Below are 17340 nucleotides of genomic sequence, written 5' to 3'. Positions count from 1 at the left end.
CGAAATCAGTATTTTGTTAAAAAAAGAACAAAAATAGCTTTAAACTAAGTAGACAAAATAATAGATGTATATATTCGCCACGGATCGGCAAGTTGAAATTCTATCCGCGGGGCGGATAAAACCTTACAACGGACCACAGTTGGCCCGCTGGCCGTAGTTTGCCCATCCGTGCTATAAACAAAAGATGGCTATTTATACGTTTGTTGTTTTATGCTTTGCTTTTACACTTTATTCTTTACTTTTACTCGGTACACTCATATTTTCTAATCTTACCAGTACTTTTTCTTTAATCTTACCAGTCTACTGCATTTTTAACTCCATATTTTAATGTTTGCCTTTACTTTTTAGTGTATTACTCGTACACGGTTACTGTTCTGCGTCACTATTTCCTTCAAATTATACTGTGCTTTTCTTTTACATTTTGAGCATTATTTATGTACATTACGTGTTCACTTTTGTTACGCGAAATTTTTACTTATCCTATGCATTACTTCTCTTTTATAGGTTTCTTTTAATTTTGCTATATATTGCGCTTTACTTATCTTTATACCTTTCATTTTCTCGTTATTTCACGAAAAGCTTATCTTTAAGCGTTTACTTCACTTAAATCTTTCCAGCTTGCGTTATACTATTTTACTTTTGTTTACAGGAACCATAATTTTCTAATAATTATTATACGGTTTCTAAAAGTAACACATAAGAAAATTGCAATGACGAGGAACGTAGACGCTTAAATTTAACACATAAGTAAAGTAATATCAGAGAATCCATAAATGTGACGCATGAATAAAATTAAGGATAATTATGCCACAAGGCATAAATATACAGTAACGTATAAAATTAAAGAGAAAATGAAACACATTAGGTAAGGCATGAAATATAATATTGTGCGAAATTAAAGGTAACGAGTAAGAAAAAAAACATGTTTAAGCAACGCATAGGTAAAGTAAAAATAGCCCATGAAATGTAACCGAGTGAAAACGAAACATAAAGAAATGTAACTCACAAAACGTAATTTTAAAAACGGATAAGAAAATTAAACTCGTAAATGTATGCATAAAGAGTAATGCGTAAAATATAGTAACCATCGAAATTAAAAGCAACGGGCTAGATAAAAAAGCGCTTAAAAATAACGAATAAATCAATCAAACATTAAAAGTAAGGCACATGGAAAAAAAAAGAATAGTTCTTGGAAAACGTAAAGGTAATGCATAATAAAACACGCGTAAATATATTGCATAGGATAAGTAAAAGTAACGCATGAGAAAAGTAAAAGGAGAAAAATTAAAAGTAACGTATAAAGAAATTAAACGTGCAGAAATATTGCATGAGGAAAGCAACTCGTAGATTATAATGAATATTGCGAGAAAAAAATACATTCAATATATGTACCTTGTAAAAAAGTAACGTATATATTAAGTGACTCATTGAGAAAGATAAAGTAAATTAAGTCAGCAAATTAATGTTAAGCATTAAGCAAATTGCGGCACAAAAGAAATAATCGCATTTTCTCGCGCTTTGATATGTTATCTGTTAATTATTCTTAAGCGATACTTATCTTATGAGTTAAGTTTTATATTTTCCGAATTTATTCTTATGAATTACATCTAATTTATTATGCGCTACTTTTTTATGATTTACTTATGCATAATTTTAGGAGTTCCTTTTTTTTAGTTTGTTTTTACAAATTTACTACAGTCTTGCATTTAAAAAAAAAACTATAAGTTCTATTATTCGATTGTGCCTTACTTTTCTTTCACGAGTGTACGCATCTCATGCGTTACTTCTAAGCTTTTCTTATATTGCGAGTTACATTTTTTGCCTTACTTTTTTATGCATTAGTTGGGTGTAAATTGAAGCATGATAATATTCGTAGCTTATTTCGATATCTTTTTTGCATGCCTTACATTTACATGATTACTTTTATTACGTGTTAATTGTCAAGATGCAACAGTTTAATTATATGACATTTTTTACTTTTGACGATTTTTATTTTAAAAGATAGACTTCACGCGTTAGTTGAGATGCTTCGCTTTACAAAAAAACTTTTATATATCAATAGACAAAAAATGGCTATATATACGTTTACTCTTTAATGCTTTGCTTTTACTTGTTACACGCATTATAATTTCTTATCTTACTTTATACATGATGTTGTACTTGCCCTTCCTTTTAATTTTACTTACCTCATGCGTCTCCATTACAGATTATATTTTGAGCATTAATATTTGTAATTTACGTGTTTACTCTTATTATGTGTGTTTTCCTTATCCCATTCATTAATTACTTTTTATAAGCTTCTTTTAATTTTGCCCGATATTATATATTACGCTTTACTTATCTTAATAACTTTATTCTCTCGCTAATTCACGAGTTTTATGTTTAAGCATTTTATGTTTATGTTTACTTCACTTAAGTCTGTTTAGCTTGTGTCTTACTGTTTCACTTTTGTTTACAGGAACCATAATTTTCTTATAATTATTATACAGTTTGTACAAGCACTCACTAGAATATTAGTATTTACCAAACTAATTGCCTGTTTAGAGTGCTACTTTTTACTTTGCAATAAGTGAATTTGTAACCAATGCTCAGATGTAATTACACAATGACTGAAATAGTATCTCTTTTTTCTAACTAAGCCAATTTTTTTTTAATTTTATGCCATTTGATTGCCTCAATATAAGGGTCTGTTGACCTAGAATGGCAATTTATATTTTAATTTGCTTCTAATATTGCTGGTGTTTTAAATTTAATTGTGCTTTTAATCCATACTTTAGGATCTGCTGAACTGGACTTTTCATGACTGATATATTTGTCATGTTTTCTTAAAGATATAATATTCTGACTAATTGTAGATGGCTAATTTGGTTCAACAGTCTTGATCGCCTGCAAAGTTTACGAGCTGTTGTCATAAGACTTGTATTTTATGCACTTTATGTTCTTTACTTGGTTGTAATTAACATTTACCCGTATGCCCTGAATTGGGGCAGGACGGGGTAAATATTTTCATCTCTTATCTGACTAAGTATGTTTACTTGTAATAAATCAACAAAATGAGAAAGTGTATTTCAATAGAATTTTATCTTACAAAAATTAGGTAAATTTTACTTTATAAAGCAATTAACTGAGATTTCGATAAAATTAAGATTCTGTTAATAGTTTACGATATGAATTTTCAATTGTATTTTAGTTTCAAGAATATAACATTTGTGTTTTACTCTTATTTTTAGAACCTTATTTCATGCTTTTGGGGGTAAAGAAAGATACACACACGCCATACATTTTAATTACATTTGCAAGAATCAGTTGTAAAATACTTGAAAAATAAATTTACATTTAAATAAGATAACTTAGCAGACTTAACATATTTCAGTCCTTTTTATGTATACACGAAAGATATGCGATTACTTCATCAAAAATAGTCTTCTTTCAACGAAACTTACTCGCTCAAATCTGTCCAGTGACTTGAATTGTTCGCCATCGTAACACTTGGAAATCCTTTCAGTTTCTTGAAGATTTTAAATTGTTCTTGCATAAATAGGAATAATTGCATAGGAGCCAATTTAAAGTACGATGGAGACTGTAACGAACACGACGAGGATGGTATAACCTGAATCATAATGCACTATAATCTTCCAAATAGTTCTGCGACTTATCGATTTTAACAATCACTTCTACAAATCGATATCCTTTAAGATCCTGTAATAAAAAGTGCACTATTTAACCTCTTTAAAACATGCTCTTACAAATTTTACTGTTAAACTATCAGTTCGAGATGTTTTTTTTTAAAACTAAAACAATTTTTATTAAAGAGATGTAAATTCGTAGTTGATTATAATTTTTTTTTGTCCGACTGAATGTAGTGAAGAGCCTTATTACGCTTGTTCAAAGATCTAAAGATTTTTGTTTGTTTAACTAATTACTCACCAAATTTAATTAGATATAGTTTTTCTTTATGCGTGGCATTTTTATGTTTTTAAACCTAACATTTAATCCTTTACCCTACATTTTACTTGTTACTTTTCATTTAGCGGTATCTAGTTAACCTTTACTTTCAAGTTTTATATTTTTCGCGTTTACTTTTTTAATAACTACTTTAATTTTTCTTCTGTGTTATGTATTACTTTTCCGTACGCCTTACTTACCTTAAGAGTTACTTTTAATTTTATAATGCGTTATTTTTTTTTTCTTTTGATATTTGTAACTTTAACGAGTTTCCTTATTTTGCACATTACTTTTAATTTCGAGATTTTCTTCGTTTCACGCTTTACTTTCATTTATGCTTGACTTCCATGCGTTTTCATTTTTCAGACGTCAGTTTTACTCGTTACATTCCTTATATTAGGCGGACCGGAAAGTAGTGCGCATTAAATATTGGTTAGTTTTAAAAAGCAATTCGTTTCTTTTCTATCCGGCATTGAAAGCTTGTTGCTAACGAGGGTGAACACTTTATTGATTAAAAAGAAAATCTTGATAATAAATATCAAATGCACCAATTAAAAGGTCAAAATTAATTTGTGTTACATTTGAGTTTTTACTTTTATTATGAGCAATTTTAACTTTTCCTATGAGTTACTTAAACAATTTTCTTTTCTTTCACGATACTTTTAATTTTGCGCATAATATTTAACGTCTTATTTTTCCTTATATGTTTTATTTTATCGTTAATTTTACACGTTACTTTTCTTTATATGGGTTACTTCTTTCATTTTTATCCATTCTTTTTAAAGCCTTACTTTTTCTCTTACGACTTTGTGTATTTTTTTCAAGTTACTTTTCTTCTTGCGTTACTTTATTTTTCTAAGCATTATGTTTACTTTAATTCTGCTTTACTTTTACGCTTTTTTTCTTAAGCTCTCATTTAAGAAGTTTTCTTACCTTAGACGTAACTTTTAAATTTGCCCATTATTCAATTTTTCGCCTTACCTTTTTATGCGTTTACATCTTTATGCGTTTACTTTTCATACGCATAAATTTACTTCTATGTGTTACTTTCACTCATTTATTTTTTCTGTGTTACTTTTAAGCTTTATTTTTCTTTTACGAGTTTACTCTAATGCATTTAAACGTCATTTTGCTCAGCGGGAAACTTTTACTTTTCCCGTGCGTTACATTTACAAGTCTATTTTTATTGTGCATTATTTTTAATTTAGCACGATATATATTACAGTTTTATTTCACTTTATGCGTTTAAGTTTTTTGTAAATTTTATTTATTATTTTCCGAAGCGTCTTTCCTTTTTTCAATTTGCTTATATTACGCACTTTTTACTTTATATCTTCTACTTTTTCCTGTATGTCTTAATTTTTTATAAGTTTCTTTTACTTTTTTAAGCGTTACATTTACGCGCTCTACGCTTCAATTTATCTCATTACATTTCTCATGCTTTACTTTGCATGCTATTCTATGCGTCATTTTTACATGGTTATTTTTTATACTTTACTTTTACACGTTGTTCCACTTCATTTACTTAATATTTCAGTACGCTTTATATTTAAGCCTTTACTTTCTAAAGTGTAACTTTTGTGTGTTTAATTAAGCGGTTTTTAAATTAATTTTATTATGCATCTTTTTACTCTGATGTGTTTTTAATAATTTTCGCAAATTTTATGCTTTACAAAAAAGTAAAGCGTAAGGCTTACTTTACGTACTATATATATCATTTATAGATTTTTTAAAAAAATATTTTATGCTTTACTTTTTATAACGTGTTATTTTTTCGAGTTTTCTTGTCCACGCATTATTTTTTCCTCTTCTCTACGTATCTTTTATGCGTTCACATTTCCTCAGCTCTAAATTAACGCGTTTATTTTCTCTTGCGTTACTTTTGCGTGCATATCATTCTTATAACTTACTTTTTAGCGCGTTACTTTACGCGTAGTTTTTAGGCATTTATTTTTCTTTGTAAAAATTTTAAATAAATTTTAAGCGTTATTTTTCTTTTTTAAATTTTTCGTGCTTCACTTCTCTTTAGCGGGCAATTTTATGGGTTAATTTTCCTTATACCTTCCTTTATTGCGTATAGTCTGCTATACGCAATAGATTTTACGTGTTTCTTTTCATCATGTAATTTGTTTCACATTTTTTTTTCTTATATGTTTATAACTTTTTATGCTTTACTCTTACTCTGTTATACTTCTTATACATTAAAACGTTTACTTTCCATTAAGCGTCATATTTACACACTTCCTTTTCTTTTGCTTCTCTATCAGCACGGAATTTATTTATTGTTTGCCTGATTAAATGTTGTAAATGGTACTAAGAGCATTATTACTGCTTGTTCAAAAGACAAACAATTTTTGTATGTTTAATAAATTATTCACTAAATTCAATTTGATATATTTATTTCATAATACCTCGATGCGACTTGATTTGTGAAATCTGAAAACGAATCCCAAAAGTGCTATTCACCATTTTTCGCAAGACTTGTTAGTCGAAAGATGAATCGTTTCATATTTCAAGTCAAAGTATTCAACAAGTGGTATTGAAATTACCTTGATAGTTCTTATCAAATATCTACCTTAAATTATTCTTTCATATTTCAATATCTCTGTCTTCTTTATTATTCCAATAGCATCGACTCTCTACGATGAGAAAAAAAATGACTGACTCCTTCACATACTTATAAAAAATTTCCATGAAGCCAAACATTACAGGTTTAAGACAATTCAATAACATTTTAATTTAAATTTATTTTAACTCATTCAGTTTACTTAATATTTTCTTCAATCTCTTTACTTATTACTGAACTTTTATGTATGGTTTTATATTTTCATATGTTTCACATTACTCTTCAGACTTTACGCTAAATTTTGCACTTGACTTTATACTTTACATTATAGTTTATATTTCTCGTTTTACTTTACATTTTACACTTCACTTAATTTTACGCTTCACTTTATATCTTAAGCTGTAAATTATACTTCACGTTTTATTTGACCTTCTGCTTTAGTTTACTTTACTTTTCTCTTTATATTTTACTCTTTACTTTAAACTTTATATTTTACACGTAATTTTAAACTTGGTTTAATCTTGGTCTTACATTAGTTTCAGTCAAAATTAGACTAGACTAGTCAAAACTTAGTCTTACATTATACTTTAATTTACACTATAATTTATACTCTATCGTTAACTATACTTTCTACCTGACACGCATCTTACTTTACATTTAACTCTACGCTTACATTTTAGTGTACACAATTTTCACATTATGCTTTCCGCTTTTTACTTTACTAGCTGCTTTCTTTACTTTACATTTTATGATTTAATTTATATACCACATTTTGTTTTACTTAATACTTTGTTTTAAACTAAGCTGTACTTTTTACTATATTATATTTTAGTGTCTTCTTTACTTTACACTTTCCTCTTTATTATATTTCAAAAATATAATATACTTTCTACCTAACGCTTTGCTTTATAGTTCAATATTTACTTTATTTCATTTTTTACACATTGCTGTTTTTTTTTATATCTTCTGCTTTATATTATTCTCTATTTTATTTTATATTTAACGCGTTTTTTTACACTTTTACTATATATTACACGCTTTACTTGAGTTTACACTTTATTCGTTTTACGAGTTTCTTTATGTTTTACACATTACTTTACGATATACTTTCTACTATGCTTTACTTTTTTTTCTATATTTCCCTTTTTATTCTTTCAGATTTTTACCATCCCCTTTTTACTTTAAGCTTTAGTTTCATATTTTGCGCTTTCAGTTACTTACGCGTGACTCTTTTTTAAATTTATTTTTTGCTTCACTTTATATCTCACTCTTTACGTAACACTTTATCTTATACTTCATATATTACGCTTTAAATTTCCCTGATACTTCAAACTTTACTCTTCTTTATTCTCTGTTACAATTGCTACTCAATGTATTAAGTATTACTTCATATTAAGCTTTCTTTTTACTTCATTAAATATTTTACACCTTATATTTTCGCTTTACTTTATGTTTTATGCATTTGTTGTATGCAATTTTTATTTAGCGCTTAATATTAAATTTTATTCTTTATTTAATTGTACGCTTAACTTCATACTTTGATTACGCATCATTTATTATTTAGACAATGTAGTAAGACGTTTGCATCTGAAATTCATTGATCATTTTTCACGCAAAATTAACCCATATTCGAAGATACGACAAAATGACTTCTGCTTATTTATAAACAAGATTTTATCTTTATTTTTTATCGCATTTTAGGACAATTATGATAGTATTAAGTTCAATTAATTTTATTATTCGCTACACTGCAATTTATTTAGAAACAGCTTTATTTTAATTGGAGAATGTACCATTTTTTATCGAGACATTTCAATAAAACTTAAATTATTTAATACTACAGGGGATGAATCACGAAATGGTTTTATTATCATTATTAGAAAACCTTATTCCCCATTACGACGATAAAGTTACAATTGTTATTTATAATTCATTGATTAAAGTTTTTTTAACCTATTTTTCTTAAGTCTACGTCAAGATATTAAATGCTTTCAGCAAAAAAAATAATTATTTTAATCTGCTTATATCGTGGCTTTTTTCCGTTATGAAATTTCTTGTTTTTTAAAAAAATGGTTTTAACATAATTAGAAAGCCTCATACATTTTCTTGACTAAAAATACAGTTTTTTTATATCGTTAATATATGTTGTCTCCTTTTCAGATATGTGGCAAGTCTTAAATGTAATTTCTTTTATGTATACGAAATTATGTTCGCTATTAATATATATTTTTATTGCGTATTCTTTTTATTTTTTTGAAAACTTATATAAACGCTGGTTAATAGGAAGATTAAATTCTTCTGACTTACCTTTAATAATCTAAGACATCGACTCTTGGATGGATTTGTATACCATATAGTGTTCAAAACCTGAAAAAACACGACACATTGGTTAAAATTATATAAATATTTATGCAACACTATAGAAACCTTTCTATTTTATATTTTATTTTATAACCGTCGTTGAACAGCCGACTCAATTTTTGGGTTTACGAATACAAATGTTCAATTCCATAGCCTCGTAATTTCGAACCCAATCCAGAAGACAAGGAAACTCCTGGATCAAGTATTGGGAGAAATTTGCCTTGTTGGAAGACTCTGATGGAACAAACCCCCATTTGCGTCATATGGAGAGGAAGAACACGAGAACCTCCCACGGTTAGCCAGACGGCAAGGGGAATCTAACCCACGATCTGTCTACCACTGAGGATATATCACGTCAGCACAGTGGTCGGTGCAAGCGGGATGCGGAGTTCGTATCGACCAGTCATCGCCGGGATCGATCCCCGGTTCATCTCACTGAAAGGCGAACGCTCTATCCCCTGACTCATCCTGGCTTCATAGGGACCTTTCAAACTTTATGACATAAGAGGGATGTAGATTTGTGATTTACTTTCTTTTTTGTGACAAGTAGCACGCGGGAAACGAGCAACGCCTACGTAAGGCATTTAAATCACACCCTTTTTAAAATTAAAAAAAATAATAAAAAGTAGAACAATGATTGAGGGAAAATTACAATTAAAATTACTTCACATTTAAGACAGAAGTTCAGTACGAATAAGGAAAAAGTTGGACACAAATCGCTTTTATGTTACCATTTATAACCATTTCAGGAAAATCAGGAAATATTTCTAAAGAATATTCTTCCCAAACTTTTATAAAATCAATTGAAATACCCTACCTAATGCTTTCAGCTAAAATTATATTATTTCAGGAAAACTCAAAGTTAGATCCAGGTGGTCTGTTGTTACTTTCTTACGTAATCATAGGATAAGATTTGCTTGATTTTTGTGACTAGGAGTGAGGGGGGAGAGGAAGGGGCCAAAAATTGAAAAAAAAAAAAAAAACAATACTTTATTTGTATATGTCTTCATATACGAGTAAATCAAAATATTTTCTTTTTTATTTCTAAAGATGGTTCATTATGGAGATATTATTCTCCAAATATTATTTTCCATGGTAAATTTTTAGTTGCTTTTGTACTTATTTTATCCTAACGATTTATATCATGAAAAAAGAAGGTATCAAACATTTCAAAGACGGAATCATTTAAAAAAAATGAAAAAGTTTAAAATTCCTGCATTTCACCGTATTAGCTGAGTTTATGACTTTGACATCACATTGAACCTAATTATTACTTAAAGTAGCTTTTTATTACTTAAAGTAGGTTTATTTTCTAGAACCACGTTATTTTGAAAAGAATTAGAAATTGCAATTTTTATTTACGTTATTTAAAGATCAAGCGCCGACCGGCCTGTGTAAGAGTTAGGGAATTGCCGTTGCATCAGAGAGGTTATGGGTTCGAATCACGGACAAGGCATGGAAGTTCTTTCCTTCTCTGTACTATCGGTCCTTACTGAAGGAGCAATGTTGGCCCACCTAATAAGGTACCCATGAAAGAGTAGCCAACAAATCTGCCAGGTGCCTGTATGAGCTAGGCCATTATCAAGGTGAGCATTGGAGAAAAAAAATTAATGATCAAGCTAAATTTTGTCTTCTCAATATGGCCTTAGAGAAAAATTTACAAAACGAAAACGTCCCAAATACTTCAACTTTTGTAAATATTTCTTCGCAACCGAATAGGATTTACTTCTGAATTTCAACGCTTTTATCTTTTTTTGAAAAACAAACTGTTGTGCAATTTTTTGTTAAAAATGTATAGCCTTATAGTAAGGAACAATTAGCCACGAAATTAATGTTTACGTGAGATAATTAATTAGTTAATAACACTTAACAGTATAAAAAAAATTATCATATCAAATCTAGTAAACAATTTGCAAAAAAGAATTCAAATACTTCTTTTTTTAAAGGGCGTTGAGAATTTTTGCTTTGCTAAGTGGCTGACCCTAAGATCTAATAAATTAATTATATTTCATGTTGGCCAACTTTAAGCTCTTGCGAAGTATAGTTTTATACTTAATTGTTACTCACAGTTCCAGTTATTCACGGCCTGTTGAAATTAATAGGAAAATTGCACAGTTGATATATTTAAAGGCAATATGTAAGTTTTAATGCCGTGATGGTTCAGGGGATAGAGTGCTGGCCTTCCAATGAGGTGAACAAGGTTCGAATCCCGGTGATGGCTAGTCGATTCGACCTAGCTCGCATCGATGACAGTGCTGGAGTAAAGTATCCGCAGTGGCAGACCGGATCATGAGTTAGTTCGTAAGTTCAACATTGGGTCGATTGTACAACGATGGTTATAAAATAAAATTGTAAAAGGAGACACGTTGGCTCAGCAAAAAAAAAAAAAAAGAATTTCCTCTTGGTTTCTTGGGTTCGATGACTGGTTTATATGGGTTCTACTCCCGGCTTCCACCGACCAGAAATTTTAAATAAAATATCATCCCTGTAAATAGGTCATGTTTTAAATCACTTTACCGTTGGGCTAATCATAAAAGGTTTTCATGGTTTTTCTCGCGATGTAACGTTTGCGGTTTTCTGTGTAGATGAAAAGATATATTTGATATTTTTTGTCATTAAATGGAACTTCGGGAAATATGTTGAAAGAATCTTTCCAAACAATTAATAGGAACAGTTTGATGCAGAAACATACCCTCCAACTGCTACGGAATTTCCGTAGTTTCAGAAATCTTCTTTTCAGACGGTAGCAATATTAAAAAAAAATTAATTTTAGCGTAACTTGTCCACTATTACTTATAAAAGTGCAGACCATATGGCTAGATTCTTAAGTTCTGATAAAAGTTTTATGAGAGATCCATTTGCTTTAAAAATTTCTACTTTGGTTCGCTACCACTAGAAAGAATTATTTTCAAAATCCTCATAAGTTGGAGGGTATGCAGAAATGTCACATTTGGAAAAAAATAAAGTAACTTGTTGCTATATTATCCCAAATCTTTTCTTTATAAAATGATAAACATATAAATACTGGTAATTTAATAAATTTATCAACCTTGTGGTTTATAATATAGTGACATTCTATTAACAGGTCTTAATAAACGAATATTTAATATATGAAGACTATTTTTCTCATTTGTAATGTATACTAATGTTAAGGAGTTTAAAAATAATTTTACCTTTAGATAAAATTCTACAGATTTTTAAAGAAAATTTCTATCGTACATTTCATATTTCAATTTTTAAATAATGGCAATCACGCAATCTACAGAATCAACTATATATATATTTTTCTAAGAAGGATAAAATTGTTTGGATAGTTTTCGGTATCCAATGTACAAATCGAATATTTGGTTTAGGGGTATAATATATAATAGGGAACAGTGCTTTAGTTATTCTTTTTCGCAAAAAAAAAAAAAAAATCACAAAACCTATAAACTAGACAAGAACCTATACCACTTAAACATAAAACAATAAATTTGTATTTTATCGTCAAACGTCAGCCCGCGATAAGTGACAAAATGGTTCTTGTCAAAATAAGTTTTAGATAACTTTTGACCTATAAAGCATAAGTTAATATTTTACCTTAAAACATTAGCTCAATTTTATATTAAAGCCCGGCATTGAACATTGAATTCACTACCAGTCTCAGCTACAATATCCGATCAAGCATTGGGACAAATTAGTCTTAGTGAAGAAATTTTTGATGGAATTAGCCAACATTTGCGTTACATGGAGAAGAAAACCACGAAAACTTCCAATGGTCAGCCCGGCGGCAAGTGTATAACATTAGCTCATTGCAGTAGGTCGTTAGTCTGTAAAAATGAGGGGAAATTTTATATCTTCCATAAGCATTGCTCGTTATCTTCCTCCCTCTTTGTCAGAAAAAATAAATTTTGAAGTTTTCGTTATATTTGTAAAAAGATAAAAATTGATATAGCATGAAGTTGAAATTCTCAATAAAACTATCGGTCTTACAAAATACCTATCAATTCTATTACGTAACTTAATCTCATCATAAAAACAATCTATTTTGTAAAATGTATGGGAAACAATTAGATTTCATATGAAGTAATTATTATTTTAAAAGGATTTTAAATAAAAAAAATGATTAATAAATTTAGTACCGTTGATTTGCATAATTAATATTCGTCTACTGGTATAATTTATATGTTTGAAAACAAATACTGTAAGAATTAGATTACATGAGCACTTTTATGACAAGTCTACGATAACCTAAGATTGTCAGCTAAGCAAAACAAGTTATAGCTAACTTATGTTCTAAAAATCGCAAGCTAGAATTTTGCCTCCAAATGTCAGCGCATTGTACAAATTCGTTAACACACGTTAGCACCAAAAAGTAACGTAATCTCATCCAACAAAAGTAAGGAAAACTTTAGCTATTTTATAGCATAGAAACTAAAACTTGAATTTTGCAAAATTATCAAATAAAAAAGTTATGGTCAAAACATGCTTTAACTGATTCCTGATCAATAAACTACGTGTTGAAATTTCACCTCTACGCATTTGTCCCTTCATCGAAATCATAACATTAACGTAAATATTTGTTAGCGATAAAATTATAAAAACAACAATTAAAAAAACATCTGCAAAATTAGTTTTAACTAAAACAAATTTCAGCCAATTTATTATTTAGAAACTTCAATCTTGAATTTCGCGCTCAAATGTTTTCCCATTATTGAAAATTATAGGAATAATCCAAAAACAAGGTAGGTACTTATTTAACGCTGCACTAGAGCTGCGTAATGGGCTATTGGTGACGGTCTGGGAAACATCCCTGAGAATGATCCGAAGACATGCCATCGCAATTTTGATCCTCTGCAGAGAGGGTGACTCCCCTGATTTGGTAGCTCAACGACCTGCACATGAAGTCGTGCACTCTTCGGCAGAACAGTTTAACGAGAACCGGTACCGTGCCCCCTCAGTCCCTACGTAGGCTGATCAAAGTGGTCACCTACCTGCTTAGTGACCGCAGCCAGAGATGCTTGACTTCGGTGTTCTACTGGGACCCGTGTCTTTACGATCAGACCACTGAAGGATTCCAAAAACAATCAAAGCTAAGTTTACCTTAATTTTTATACCAAGAAGCAGGAAGTTTCTATTTTACCTCCAAAACTCACCCATTAAAAAAATTGTCATCCCAACGGAAATTTTCACTACAACGAAAGTCGATTGTAGTAAACTTGTGATCCGAACTACAGTTCGTTCACCAGGAGTTGGCACTTAGTTCTATCTCTTCGGATGGAGAGTTAATTTTCGCGTGGGAGTAAGAGGAGAAACATTACCGCGCTTGAAATTGAAACGACCCTTAAAGCGTGCCCAAACGCAAACATCGAATTCTTTTTCAGTCACTTAATTCGCTTTATCCTCTGCTATTATACGTTATTATTGTACTCTGCTATTATATCAAAAAGGTCAAACTATTCACTCGAAAGAGAGAAATATCATCAAATTTATGAAATATCAATGTGAAAAAAATGCACATAAAGATTGCGAAAGAAATATTTTTGTCATATTATCGCCAAAATAGCAACCTTTTTCAGGATTGTTTACAACCCTCTCCCAAAAAAAAGCGAATTAGTATCGCCGGATACCACGCGAAGAAGGCGGAACCAAGTGCCAACTCCTGGAGTACAAACTATAAAAATAATGGGATTTTAGTGCCGCATGTTAACAATGCTCATAATTAGGGACAGAGTTAGAAATCTGAAGAGTGTAGGAACTGTCAGGGGGCTTATTTGTCGCACCTTTAAACCAAATTTACACGTTATATAAATACAAGATGCATTTGAAATATTCATAACATATGTAAGTTATGATATATTAGTAAATTTGAGCACGAAATAATTTCAATTTTCTTTATAAGACATCGCTCATAATCTTTCTCAAACTCTGCTCGAAAAAGTGAGCGAATCCCTTTCTGATTTTAGGTGCTTTCGTAATAATTGAACGGTCCGAAAATATATTGAAGTTCTAGAATGTAATTCTTACCAGATCTATGATGAATCCCAAAATACTACTCTCCATTATAAAGACAACATCCTGTCCTATAAAATGCAAAGTAATCAATAAGATATGAATAAAATATCAGCCTTTTAAAATAATAATAAATTTGCAACACATATGAATATGTAGTCACTATTATTTATTTGTTCGAAGAAAAATTTCATTACAAAACTGCTATATGCGTTCAATTTTTTTCCATACCTCTGTCAATCAAAGTTAGCCCTCTAAACATAAGGATCAGTCGCCATAGGGAAACTGAATATATAAAATATGGCGATGGAACGAATGCCTGCCCCTGGAGCTTTTTTTCGCCAAAATTGCGCCATGTGCTCCAAAACCAATGATTTCGACTTCTTGTAATAACGCAAGAGAGATGCTATTTTCACCGAAATTTTCATTCCAAGCTATCTTGTTGGTTTTGTATCTAATGCAAAGCGCGTATACCAGAAAGCCTGCTGGGTGAAACTAAACGAATTTTAAAGCACAGGGAGCCATTTATGATCAAGAATGCGACTTCAGACACACACGTCGAAGCCCGTTTGAAGGGTGGATCCATTCATACATCTACTGATCATAATTTTGACCTGAACCAGAGAACTATATTTCCAATTCAGTTCCTCTAGAAGGATGATTTGTTAAGGAAACATGGAGGATTCTGTGACCCGTCAGATTTAACGTGCACTAGTCACCATTCACTGCACGGGGAGCCTTTGGTGGTTAGGAATCGAATTCACGATCACTTGGACATGGGTTCAGGGCTCGAAAAAACTCAGAAATTTTACCCGTCCCCGAGGACGGCTTGTCCAATAATGTACCCGTCCTCCTTTGAAACTAACCCGTAGCTTCTAAATAAATAAAAATATAATTTTCTCTTATTTATTACTCTCCAATGATTTACAGGGGTTTCTGCACAGAAATCTGAAATCGGTTTTCCATTTAGGTAGATATTCATGATTGCGTTTAACGCTTTTTGCTTAAGACCAGTACGTATTGTGTTTTTTTTGTAAGCTCATCGTTAGAAGTACAAATGCACAATCACAAGCAACTTTTCTCTTGTTTACCGATTACGTGAGTATGTGCATTTGGTCTGACGAAGGAATTAACGGGATTTCTAGATTAGAGGGTCATTTTAGAAGTGAGGCGCTAGACTCTTCCAAGATAATAAAATTTGAAAATGTGTCACGAACATTAACGGGAAAATGGCCGTCCACGCGGGCGTCGGATTCGAGTAATTCGTTGTCCGCTGGGAATTTTTGACCGCCGAGGACGGGCGGTATTTCGAGCCCTAGTTCAACGCTCTATCAACTTCATTCGTAAACGTTACAAGATTACATAAAAAAAATTTAATGAGGAATAAAACTATTCTTTTTTTAATCCTCCCCACTTGCGGTAATACGAAAAAGCGAGATTTACAGTGATAAAGGTTTCTTTAGAGAATTATAAATTTTTTTTTTATTAGAATTAAATTCTAAATTACTACTTTCAACGGTGATTTTATTCAAGCGCATTTTTTAGGTCTTATTTTTGATAAACTTTTTCTATCATCGCTTTTTTCTAAAATTTTTTACTTTTAAAGTTTTGTTTTAAGAATTAAGAATTATTTTTTTCCATTTTTTCTTTTTCCTTAATTTTTTTATTATGTCTGTTTATATAATGACGCTGTTTTTTTAACTGTTTATACTAGAATTTTAATCTTTTATGGCTAGTTTTTCCTGAAATTGTGGTAATATGAAAAACTGAGATTTTTAGAATCGTTTTTTTCTTTTTTTTTAATTCTTTAGTTGTAATTTTTTGTTTCTATCTACTTCAATAAATGTAAACTTTTTTTTTTAATCGTACTGTTTTTTAGTATGTTATGTAAGCTAACATGAAACGTTGATAATTTGCTCAAAAATGCTTAATAAATATAGACGAAAATTAAGTAAAGTATTTGTATATTCCTCTTACTTTTTTCCAGATAATTAGTAATTTCTATTAATTTAATTTACTTAATATTTAGGGAAAACTATGATAGTTTTTTCTCTCTTCATCGTTACAATTTTTTATAAGCGTTGATTGCCATAATTTGTTTCTTGTAAGACGCAGAATTTAGTTCATTTACGTCACACTAGAGCTGCCAATGGGCTATAGGCGACGGTCTGGGAAACATTTCCGAGGATGATCCGAAGACAAGCTATCACAATTTCGATCCTCTGCAGAGGAGATGGCACCCCCGCTTCGGTTGCTCAACGACCTGCACGCAAAGTCGAGCACTTTACAGTAGAACAGTTTAACGAGTACCAATACCGCACACCCTCGGTCCCTACGCAGACTGATTAAAGTGGTCAACCACCCACTTACTGACCGCAGCCTGTGATGCTTGACTTCGGTGCTCTACTGGGAGCCAAGTCCTTACGATCAGTCCACTGCAGGACTCTAAGAACAATCAACGCAAAATTTACCTTAAT

At 30.6% G+C, this 17340-nt stretch overlaps 1 protein-coding gene across 3 annotated transcripts in view; it reads right to left on the bottom strand.

The window, feature by feature from the left end:
- Positions 1-1903: 1903 nt before the first annotated feature.
- The window catches only part of LOC147812654 (disco-interacting protein 2 homolog A-like), an 86497-nt gene continuing 71060 nt past the window's right edge, over positions 1904-17340 (bottom strand). For all 3 annotated transcript variants that reach the window (XM_087161978.1, XM_087161980.1, XM_087161979.1), the window contains 3 exons: positions 14879-14934; positions 8819-8878; positions 1904-3699 (listed from right to left, as the gene is read on the bottom strand). In XM_087161978.1, coding sequence (XP_087018104.1) covers positions 14914-14934 — 21 coding nt within the window. In that variant the 3' untranslated portion in view covers positions 1904-3699; positions 8819-8878; positions 14879-14913. The remainder of the gene's footprint in view (positions 3700-8818; positions 8879-14878; positions 14935-17340) is intronic.

Source organism: Parasteatoda tepidariorum, chromosome 4, assembly GCF_982258835.1.
Source record: "Parasteatoda tepidariorum strain Cologne lab strain chromosome 4, Ptep-v5.0, whole genome shotgun sequence".
In the NCBI taxonomy this organism is placed as follows: Eukaryota; Metazoa; Arthropoda; class Arachnida; order Araneae; family Theridiidae; genus Parasteatoda; species Parasteatoda tepidariorum.
This window is presented reverse-complemented; position numbering and strand designations above follow the sequence as displayed.